Source organism: Crocodylus porosus, unplaced genomic scaffold (genome assembly GCF_001723895.1).
Source record: "Crocodylus porosus isolate Cpor-Errol unplaced genomic scaffold, CroPor_comp1, whole genome shotgun sequence".
Lineage (NCBI taxonomy): Eukaryota > Metazoa > Chordata > Crocodylia > Crocodylidae > Crocodylus > Crocodylus porosus.
Genome location: NW_017728916.1, coordinates 22,328,369 through 22,340,073, shown reverse-complemented (window position 1 = coordinate 22,340,073; position 11,705 = coordinate 22,328,369). Strand labels below are relative to the sequence as shown.

The window sequence follows — 11,705 nt, the reverse complement described above, 5'->3', positions numbered from 1 at the left end:
CCTCAGTTGCTGTTCCAGCTCTGGCCCAGGGTACAGATCACATGGTGGCTCTGTCTCCCACCCAGCCAGCTGGTAGCAGTGGCAGCTCTGGCCCTGGTACCCTAGGAAAAACACAGCTTTATAAAATCTACATTCTCCATGTTTGTCATGTTAATCCTTAATGTGGATTCTGTAAAATGAATGCACAGATAAAAATCTTACATTCTGCCATAATAAAATGAGGAAAATGACTTTAAATTGTGTGGAATTTGTAAGTCTTTGTCTTAAATAATACATGCCTGGCTTAATCTCTTTAAGATTTCAGATCCAATGCCCAAACCTGTTAAATAATGCAAGAAATAACGTATCAGTATAGCAAAAGTTGCACTGCAGGATGTAATTTTAAGAATGTGTAGTGGAACATTTTTAATACATTGAACGTATTTAATAGAAGTTTCATAGTAATTTAGCTTTAATTTCTATTAGAAAAATCAAGAAAAATATTTTGTTACATAACTTTATTCTATATTAGTAAAGTTAATATAGCACTTCACTGAAGTCTGTTTTAGAGAGAATATACTTTAATGTTTATGTGAGTTGTTTTGAACTATTCTGTGCGTGCAGTTAAGCTTGTATAAGAAAGTAATGTTAAATTAGAAAGGTATAATGATCTCTTTAAACCACTGCATAGAGTATATTTTTATTTAAGATTAATTGTTTCCATTATATGCAATTCTGGATTTTGGTTTAATTTTTTTCTACAAATTTTGGAATATGATATTGTTTTGTCCTAAAGCACTTTAAAATAAAGGAGAACGTAAGAAAAAAATAAAAACTTCATATGGTATCTATCATGTCCTATTACAGGTCAAGTTCTGGATCTTTTACTTAATTACATTTAAAAGCTAACTTTTAAATATTTTTTTATCAGAAGTTAAATCACATTGACTTCATTGAAAAATAATTTTAAGTTCACATATAAACTAACAAACCTCCTGTGACTTACATTCTGAGAAAATAATGGGCAGCCTGTGTTAGTAATTTGTAGTCAAGTATATTCTGTTTTGAAAGAGACTATTTTTAATGTTTGGAAAGAGGATTCATCTAAACTTTCAGGATTATTTTTTCCAGAATTGTGTAGCTCAAAGTATTAGAGAGAGAGAGAGAGATGAGAGTTGGTAAATAGTAAAAAATTAAATTGGTTAATTAATATTAAGAGGAAGCTTACAACTATTGTGATTTTTACCTCTATAAGTCTCCATAATATAGAAGTCTTCCAGGTAAAGTAACTTGCCAATCCAAGGGTCATATGTAAAGTAATACATAGCATAGCCTACAGCGTAACTACCTGCAGGGGAGGTGGAAAGGAAAAAAAATGAAGTGTGGGATAACTGGCTTGTTTATGTAAAAGCTAATATCCAATATGGCTCTTTTAATAGACTCCCTTTAGCTTTCTAAATTAGGGTTGTCCAACCAGCAGCCTACAAGGAGTTAACATGTGGCCTCTGGACTGCCCCCCCACATAGCACCTGTTGCTGCCAAATTTCTCTCTCCTTCCTCTGTCTTCTAGTTCCTGCACTCCTGGGGGTGGGGCAGTGGAAGGATGCTGCTCTGTGTCAAGAGAGGAGCCAGGTTGCCCACAATGTGTATGCACATTCAGAAGGGAGTTGTACATATGCAGTCCCTCTCCCAGAAATTGGACAGCCCTGAATGCTTGTTATTATAAACTCAGGTATCTGTCATTGAAGACTGAAGTCTACTGAATTATAAAATGCAACAAACAGATTTTGCAGTAATAAGTACGACATAAAAAGATAGCATGGAAAAGTATTCCATCTGAATTGCAGGTATTTTTCAAAATTACTAATATATTTTGATAAAGAAAGAACTTTTAACATCTGGAGAGTCTAAACTTTCTGCTATTCAGGACAGTCTAAGATGCAATGGCCATAAGCTACTGAAGAGAAGGTTTAGACTGAACATTAAAAAAAAGTTCTTCACAGTCAGGGTTGCCAGGATCTGGAAGGGGCTTCTAAGGGAGGTGGTGCTCACCCCATCCTTGGGGGTCTTCAAGATGAGAGTGGACAGGCACCTGGCTGGGTTCACGTGACCCCGGGTTTGGTGATCCCTTTTCTTGCCTGCCAGGGGCAGGGGGTCGAACTAGATGACACACTGGTCCCTTCCAACCCTAGAATCTATGAATCTATAAGTGCAAAGTTACAATGTAGAGACAAAACCATTTTGCAAAGGTATTTTTATTATTTGTATTGCATGGTACCTGTCAGCTCTAGTTGTGGACCAGGACTGCATTGTGCTAGCTGCTATATAAACGCACAATCCCTGACCCCAACAGCTTAACAAGCTAAGGGCCTGTTTATACTGCACCTCTCAGTAGTGTTATATAGCACTGCAGTGGGGCTAGTTAAGTGTGGCTACACTGCTTTCAGCTCAGGAAGCAGTGCATGCAGAGCAGTACAGTACATGTGTTTGCTACAGCCTGGCACAGAAAGTTTCTGTGGTGTACGCATGTCCTACATATCAATTTGTTTTATCTTGTCTGATACAATCATCATGTAGAGGTGAAGGAGAAAGTATGGATGGCAGCCGTCTCTCAGTGTGCTAGCAACCTAATCATTATCAAGTGTTGTGTTGTGTTGGCAGTACAGCAAAGGAGAGTTTTAAGAAAAGTTGTAAAGGAGGACAAGGAGATAGGTGAATGGCACCATAAAAGATGGCCTTAAGGTGTTTATTTGAAAAGTTACTGTGGAGGGTGCTAATATGGGCTGACTGGAGGCAGGAATCAACTTTTTGATACTGAATGAGACAGGATAAATAGGCTAGAAATGGGGCATGATGCAATTTAGAAGTAAAGACAAGTAGCTTGTATGTGACTTGGTAGAAAAAGAAGATATAAGGAATCAACATTTTCAATGAGAGTTGATAGCATAGGGAAATAAAGGTTCTTGAAAATGAAGACAATAAGTTTATGACACAAAAGAGGAAGCCGTTAGAGGGATATGAAGAGAAAGGGAAATGGTGAAAATGACAGACTTAGGGGCTCTTTCAAATATTTTTATCATACTTTTATCATCTGTTTTAGCAGCACAAAAAGCCTGTGGGCCCCACATTCATTAAAAATATGGCCACTCCAGACCAAAAATTGTAGATCTACAGGTGAAAAAAACCTTTTAAAACAGAAACTTTTGTTTTGGGGAGGCTTTCCACAACAAATTTAACATGCAGGCAGGTATTCCTGTCCATTAGTATCCAATAGTCCTCACCCTCCACACTTCCATGAGGAAAGGAAGGAGGGAGAAGAGCTGGCTTGGTCTGCTTCTCTGCCCTTTACATGGCTGGCTGGCAGTCAGCGGGAGCCTGAAGAACACCACTGCCCTTTAAATGTTTGCACAGCAACAGCAGACCGGAAACCTGTCTACTGGCTGGCAGACTCCCTTGAGAGTGGGGGGAAGGGTGCTAAGGATCAGCCCCCTATTGTCCCCTGGATGGGAAGTGTGCCTTTGTTTGCAATTGTGTTGTTCTTCAGCCAAGGGAGCAGGCACATATGACCACCTGTAGCACTTTTTACATTTTTTCTAGCACTAGAAACTATTAAGAGGAGTGATATTTTCTGAGTTAGACTGCAATGTTAGCGTGTATGTCATTGTTTCTACAGTTGTTGAAGATAATCATTACATGAATGTTTAGCTTACTTCCTGCTTGCCCCTCTTTTGGCACCTCTGCTATTAGACAGTAATACAAAGGATGTTCTCTGAAGCCATCTTCAAGCAAATCTAAAATTAAAATGAAAGCCATTGAGCTCATGGCCATCTTCCAGCACTAAAATTAGTACATGAGATCATTTGTGTTGCCATATATTTGAGAATACCTAGACTATAACTTTTTAGAAACACCACCATCTCTTTTTCCCATAGGAGTACATGTCTTGTTCAAAAAGTGGTAGCCTGGAGTAAAGAAGGGAAAGGAAATGGGTCTCTCCTTTCAGTCAGGTCAGAAAAAACTATGTTGAATTAGAGGACGTCATTCCATTTGTCTTCATCTTCATCTTCATTATATACATTTTAAAGGTAGCATTCAACAGGTACACAGGTACAGCATGGAACCAAATAAGAAAAATTCTGCCAATTACAAGAACAAAAGTATGTGAAAAGAATAACGGATCATGTGTCTTTTCACTAAGCTGTTACATTATTTTTCTCTGTTCTCAGAGGAGGAAACAGGTCATATGACTTTAAAACTAGTGAAACTACAAGTTAACAAAATATAAATGACAGAGCTTAGAATATCCATATATTCTTGTGTACCATATGCCCTGAAATAAAACATGCACTCTGTTGCTGAAAGGAGGAATGTAAGAGAAAAGATTTTTTCAGTCATGGCCAACTGTGTAACATGAAGTAAGTCTTACTGAAAACGTGGAGTATCCAGGAGGTATGGCATCCCAGGAAACAGTCTAGGCAAGACAGCAGGAAACTTCCTGCAAGAAGGCTAAGCCCCAGATTCATGCAAGAGCAGTGGCAATATTTACTATAACTATTCTTTATATAAATTCTTGTAAATAATGAAGTGTTGTTTCCACACCATAAGCCTCATCAGGATACTGCAGACTGCATGTAGCAACTCACTTGCCTGAGCCAGTTCAATTACTGTTTTAGTGCGTGGGCAACTGGTGCCACCTTAGTCAGGAGGGCACACTTCCACTCCTCGGCCAGTGCTCACAGGGGGAGCACCAGCGCTTTCATCTGCTCCCCCTGCCCAAGGCCTAAGCAGCGAGCACAGCCTGTTAGCAGGTGCACTGGCACCGCTGATTTTAGGCACAAGCTACAATGCTCAGCCAATAGCTACAGCAAATTCCTAAGCAGCTCTGAGAGAGTTAACACTGGTATCTGGCCCTTCTACCTCCTTGGCCACAGCGAAGCAGCAGACACCCTGATAGCCATTGGGAGCACAACGTATCCATGCTTGTACTCCTCCCTGCTTCAGTTCATAAAATCACAGAAAATTAGGGTTGGAATGGACCTCAGGAGGTCATCTAGTTCAACCCTCTGCTCAAAGCAGGACTGTTCCCAACTAGATCATCCCAGCCAAGGCTTTGTCTAACTGGATTTTACGTTTCCGGGTAACGTGTTCCAGTGCTTTACTACCCCCCAGTAAGAAAGTTCTTCCTAATATCTAACCTAAACTTCCCTTGCTGCAACTTGAGACTGTTGCTCCTTGTTCTGTCATCTGCCACCACTGAGAGCAGTCTAGCTCCAACCTCTTTGGAACCACTATGCAGGTACTTGAAGGCTGCTATTAAATCCTCCTTTCAGTCTTCTCTTCTCCAGACTAAAGTCCAGTTCCCCCAGCCTCTCCTCATAAGTCATGTGCCCCAGCCCCCTAACCATTTTTGTTGTACTCTGGTGGACTCTTGTCTGTTTTGTCCAAATTCTTTCTGTAGCAGGGGGCCCAAAACTGGACACAGTGCTCTAGATGTGGCTTCGCCAGTACCAAATAGTGGGGAAGAATCACTTCCCTTGATTTGCTGGCAACAGTCCTACTAATGCAGCCCAGTATGTCATTAGCCTTCTTTGCAACAAGGGCACACTGTTGGCTCATTTTCAGCTTACTGTCTACTGTAACCCCAAGGTCTTTTGGTACAGATGTGCTGCTTAGCCAGTCAGTCCTCAACCTGTACCAGTGCAGCCCATCAGATGCATCCCATCTGACCTCATAAACTTGTACATGTATTCCAGTGAACAAAAATCAGCTTTCCCACTGAAGATATGCACCCCAATTTTGGAGGGTCGATTTTTGTGGGAAAGAGTGTCTGTGATAGGCTAATAAATAATATAGATGTGAGTTTTTCAAAATTATCAAATATTTTACCAATGGAACGTCAAACTCATCCCATGCCCCAGGCCAGCTGGTCCAGAGGACTTCTTGTGGGTCAGATCTAATCCAAGTCCTGGGGTAGCAGTGGTAGACCCAGCCTTGGGCCTGGAATAATGTCTGTGGCAGATTCAATCCAAGGTACAGGACAGCAGTGGGAATGGCAGCAGAGTCAATCAGGCAAGCTTGTCATGGACCATGGTAACAGGCCAAGTGGCCTCAGAGCAAATGGGCTGTGTTAGGAACAGCCCTCACTCATCCTCCTGTCACTCTAAATTCTGTGCTAAGCCATGCCCCCAACTTCTCTAGCCTGCTGGTAGCTGCCAGACATGGGCCATGGTCTATGTTTGATAGTCCCACTTTACCACATTATCTACAAAAGCAATATTCACCATAAACTGTTGTAAATATTACAGCAAGTACCTATTTTATACAATACATGGGTTTGCATCAATGTTTTTATTTAAACTCTGAAAAATTAAGGTTTTTAAATTGTACCTGTTTCTGTTAGTGTTACTGCATTTGGCATATTTTCATAAGCAGCTAGTTCCTGTCAAATGAAAAAATCCAAGTATAAGACTTAACCAATAATTGATGAATTTTCAGAGCACTGTGGAAAGCATAGCACTCAGTGTAAGATCAGGAGTTTATTGGACACTTCATGATTTTTTTTCAGGGAATAGACCCTGTCAAGTGAGTAGAAGGACATTTAATCTATTCTTTAGCTTACTATGGGAAAAAACACATTCTAGTATTTATAAACTGAGTACCATGTGACAAAAATAGTTCTGCTAATCAATTTCATTTTCATAACCTTCTATAGAAAATCTTAAAGGAACATTAACTTGAAATCTAATAAATTTTGAAAACAAGTATTTATAAAGACAATACCTTGCTGTTGTATGAAAGATAAAAGCACACAAGGCCAACTAACTTTATACACAGGGAAGAAAAATACTGATTATATACAATCTGAAAATACAGAAAATATTTTTTTCACTGCTTAGTTTTATAGTAACTTAAGTGTCACTTATAAAAGTTATATTACAAGTGTGAATTTTCAGTCTAATTGCCAAACTCCTCCAATTACTATAAGAGCTTTCTGGGTTTGGGGTTTTTGTTTGTTTGTTTTTGTTTAACTAGGAACAACATTCCTTTGTGAAAGTATTTCTGAAATTAAACAAAACAGTTTACTGTTAATTCAGTATTACTGCTATTAAATTAGCTCAATATCTTCCAGAAATATTGGCTAAAATTAAGCTGCTGACAGATGTCAATGTTTTAACTGTCTCTGTATAACTTCATCAGGTGTGGCATGCACCTTTGGTACCAAAGGCTATGTTATCTCCTCAGATCTTAAACAGTTAATTAAACCTTAATGGTATGGTAGAAGTACTTGTAGAGCTACCTAGGATGTGGTGGGACAGGAGATAGAAAGAAAGGGACATGCTTTTATAGTAGGGGAAAGAGTTATGTTTATACCTTAGGACTAGCCAAGGTCAGAAGTTGCTGACCTGGAGGAGAGAGAAAGAGAAACCATGGTTCAGAGGACAAGCCTGAGCTGCCTGAGAATGATCCTGGACTGCTTTGTAGTGCTATAACAGTCAAGGGAACAGACTTGCATACCCCTGACAGTGCTACAAAAATGGCAGAAGTGCTGACAGAAATGTTGCTGAAGGAAACAGCAATTTGAATAGAGCTACATTTTGTAGTGCTGCTGCAATAGGGAATTTAATGCTCCTGATACTTTAAGAGGAGAAAGGCTGCAAGATAAGGCTCAGGCAGGACCTGTCCAGGGGAAACACCTGATTGGAAAAGGGCAGAAATTAGAGAGTATATAAACTCAGGGCCTGAGTAGAGGTAAACAGTCTGGCCCTGGAGACTGTGAAACAAAGAGCTCCTGAGCCGGAGGACTGCAGAGAAGCTCCTGATTTACACCTAGGATATCCTTGGGCAAGGCAAGAGCCTATCCATTCCTTCCTTATGAGGAAAGGGGAGTAGGTGGCATATTGTAGGTATTGTGGATGGGCTAATCTATGATGAGGAAACTAAGGGCGGGATTGAGGAGACTAAACCTATCACAATCTCCTATACGTAGGCAAGACCCAGTGCTGCAGTACCATTTCTCAGTCCTTGCTCTTCAGGACTTCCTGTGAATTGATCCAAGAATCCTAAATCCATACCCTTTTCTCTGTGCAGATATATTTAGAGAGGGCCTAGAAGAAGGATGGGCAATGTATTTGGGCTGAAGGTTCACTTAACAAGATTTGGTGAGTTGTTGAGGGCTGCACACATATGCGTGCTCTGCAGCCCCAGCCCCCTAACCCTGCCCCCCTCACCCAGAATTAGCACTTGCTGGCCGCATCCACAGCTGGGAGGACAGGAGATGGAGCTTGGCCATGGGCCTCTGCCCTGTCCTGGCCCACCATCAGGGCTTCTAGTGTGTGTACCCACCCCCTCCCAACACACACACACCCTGTGGCTCCCAAGTGCCTGGGGGGGGCACAATTTGTGGGCGGGCCCCATATCCATTCCTATACTTCTGTGCCGTGGCTTAGTGTCCCGCATGGCAAAAAACTGTCCCACCTCCAGGGGCTAATCTTGGGGGGGGGGTACCTGCCCCCTTGTTCCCTTCATACCGGTCACCTGTGCCACCATAGCAGGGTGGGAGAGACAGCATAGAAACCCATGGCCAGGACTCCATTCCCCGATGGCACCTAAGAGATGGCATCTGGCCCTGCAGGCCTGGTGCTGAGTATGTAGGCAGGGCTGCTTCCACTCAGCATTCCTTGCAGCACCAGTAGAGGCCAGAGCCACCACCCACCCGCAGGCCAGATAAAATCAATTGGCAAGCCAGGTCCAGCCCATGAGCCGTATTTTGCCCACCCCAATCTAGAACCCATCTGTATGATACGTAAGGAATACAAAGACTCTATGGATTCATCCACATGAAAACCTAACATGAGACTTGACAGTACAATGGGCCTTGACAGGCCGTTCTGAAGGGATGAACTCCTGCCCCAGAAGCACTGGTTAAAATTAATAATTAACTGGTTTCATTAAACAATTTTGCACTCCCAAAGGTTTATCTAGTTTCACATATTAACACCAATATGATGTGGTTGGTATGCTCATTTACTGTCATTATTTACCATTCACTGGGTGTGTCTACATGAGATGGTTACCTTGGAGTAGACCAATTAGCTCCACAGTGAATTTCTCTTGTCTACATGTGCTGCCCTATTAAGCCACAGAAAACGAATTAACTCTGCAGTAGGGTAGTACTTGTAAATACAAGTACCATACTGCTGCATATTTTTTTAACTCCATAGCACTGGACTTATAGATGCTGATGCAGCTGGTCGGGGCACAAGGGTGCTTCATGTCGGGGCCGAGCGCCCCGGTGTCACGGTGGGTCGAGTACAGATCGAACAGGTGGGATTAGTGGCGAGGAGTCAGAGCGGGCGGGACACGTGTGTGGTTTCAAAACAGATTGCTTTTATTGTTTACTTACACCACTGATGGTGGTAGCGTAGGCTGGTCAAACTTAGTTACAGTAATATGATAATATGATGACAGTGAACAAGAAACGGTGCCGAGTCAGTAACAGGAATGAAGTTGATGAACAGGAACGAGTCGAATAATGAGTTGATCAGAAACGTATGACAAGAAACGAGGCCAGAACATAGTAAACGAGTAACGAGAAACGAACGAATGATCAAGAACGAGGGCCGAAACGAGTCAAAGATAACCGGAACGTGAACGAGTAAACAATGACCAATAACGAATGGTCGAGACAAGAAGAACGCTTTCTAGGAAGGTACACCGGGATACAACAGTGGCGGGGAGACCAGCAGAACTCTGGGAAGCAAACCAGGGTTCTAAGAGGCTCTCCTGAGGCAGTCTCTGCTGTAGCAGTCTCTGCTCAGGTCGGGTCTGGTCTCCGCTGGGGGTGGAGACTCACTGGCCTTAAATATGCTTCAAGTGGCCAATCAGATAGCTCCCCTTTTGGAAAGTTCTAGTCCATTCTGGTGCATGTCTAGGCATGTGCATAGTGCCAATTCAGATTACCTCATTGAACTTTTATGATGGACAAGTGTGGGGTCAAGTAAGGGGCACGTGCTGGGCATGCTCACTAGCCCTCTGGGGATTTTCCACTTACTTGTCCGTGCATGCCTGTGCTTAACACTGTGTTATCCAGCACCTCATTCAAATTTGGTTCTGACACTTCAGTGCAGGGGCTGCTTGCCAGCTAGCACCGCAATGGAGCACCCCCATACCCCAGCCAGCCCCTCTGCAGCACATTGAGTTGGGTCAGAGCAGCCCCGGACAGGCAAGCTGACCATTGGACCCCTTGCCAGCTGGGGCTGCTTGGACCCAGTTCAAGAGGGCCAACTTCAACGAGTTGAGATTAGTGGCAGAGACACTGGGGTTCTCGAGACCAGGGGAACTCAGTGCCCAAAATGAGTGGTTGTTCCTTAAGGAGACGATACTCAGGGCCCAAGGGGTGACCATCCCAACAAGAAGCAAGGCGGGCAGGAGTGCCCGAAAACCCCCCCGGCTCATAAGGGTGTCCGGGAATGCCTGATTGCCAAAAAGGCAGCATACAACTAGTGGAAGGGGGGGTGCTATCTCCAAAGAGGAGTATAGCTCCTCTGCTCGGGCCTGTAGAGGGGCTGTCAAGGAAGCTAAAGTGGACATAGAGCTAGGACTAGCATCCAAAATCAAAGATAATAAAAAGTCCTTTTTTAAATATATAGGGAGGATGAAGAAGGCACCGGGAAACATGGGGCCCCTGCAAGATATGCTGGGCAATCTGGTGGTTGCGCCGGAGGAGGAAGCAGACCTCTTTAACCAATTCTTCACCTCCGTTTTCTTGGGCAAGGACTGGGACTTTCCCACCGTGATGCAAGACAGACCCGAGGGGAACACCTCCAGACCTCAGGTTGGGAAGGACAAGGTTAGAGAGCTTCTGGAGGTGCTGGATGTGTTCAAATCAGTGGGTCCAGATGCTCTCCACCCCAGGGTGTTGAGGGAGCTAGCAGGGGTTATTGCAGGGCCTTTGGCATGGGTTTACGAGCGCTCGTGGTGCTTGGGCCAGGTGCCAGATGATTGGAAGATAGCCAACGTGGTCCCTATCTTTAAAAAAGGGAGGAGGGAGGACCCAGGCAACTATAGGCCTGTCAGACTTACCTCAATCCTAGGGAAACTCTTTGAGAAGATCATCAAGGAGCACATCTGCGATAGGCCAGCTTCAGGGATGATGCTCAAGAGCAACCAGCACAGTTTCATTAGGGGCATGTCATGTCAGACCAACCTGATTGCCTTTTATGATCACAAAAGCATTGGATGCAGGTGTTGCCATGAACGTAGTCTTTCTGGAATTCAGCAAGGCCTTTGACACCGTCTCCCACCCCACCCTCATTAAAAAATTGGGCGACTGTGGCATTGATGCCTACACAGTCAGATGGATTGCAGATTGGCTCAAGGGTCATACTCAGAGGGTGGTGGTGGACAGGTCATATTCGACCTGGGGGAAGTGGGCAGCAGAGTCCCTCAGGGTTCGGTCCTTGGGCCCACGCTGTTCAATTTCTTTATCAGCGATTTGGACAATGGGGTGAAAAGCAACCTGTTTAAATTCACTGATGATACCAAAATTTGGAGTGAGGTGAGCACACTAGTCAGGAGGGAAAGACTGCAGCAAGGCCTGGATAGGTTACAGGGGTGGGCTAACAAAAGCAGGAGGCGCTTCAATACTGACAAGTGCAGGGTGCTGCACTTGGGCAGTAGTAACCAGCAGCACACTTATAAGATGGGAAACTCCCTTCTTGAGAGCA

At 43.5% G+C, this 11,705-nt stretch overlaps 1 protein-coding gene across 1 annotated transcript in view; it reads right to left on the bottom strand.

The window, feature by feature from the left end:
- Positions 1–33: 33 nt before the first annotated feature.
- SATL1 (spermidine/spermine N1-acetyl transferase-like 1) overlaps positions 34–11,705 on the bottom strand; it is a 14,201-nt gene continuing 2,529 nt past the window's right edge. The window contains 5 exon segments of the mRNA XM_019536483.1: positions 34–233; positions 235–319; positions 1,226–1,327; positions 3,690–3,770; positions 6,367–6,418. Coding sequence (XP_019392028.1) covers positions 158–233; positions 235–319; positions 1,226–1,327; positions 3,690–3,770; positions 6,367–6,418 — 396 coding nt within the window. The 3' untranslated portion in view covers positions 34–157.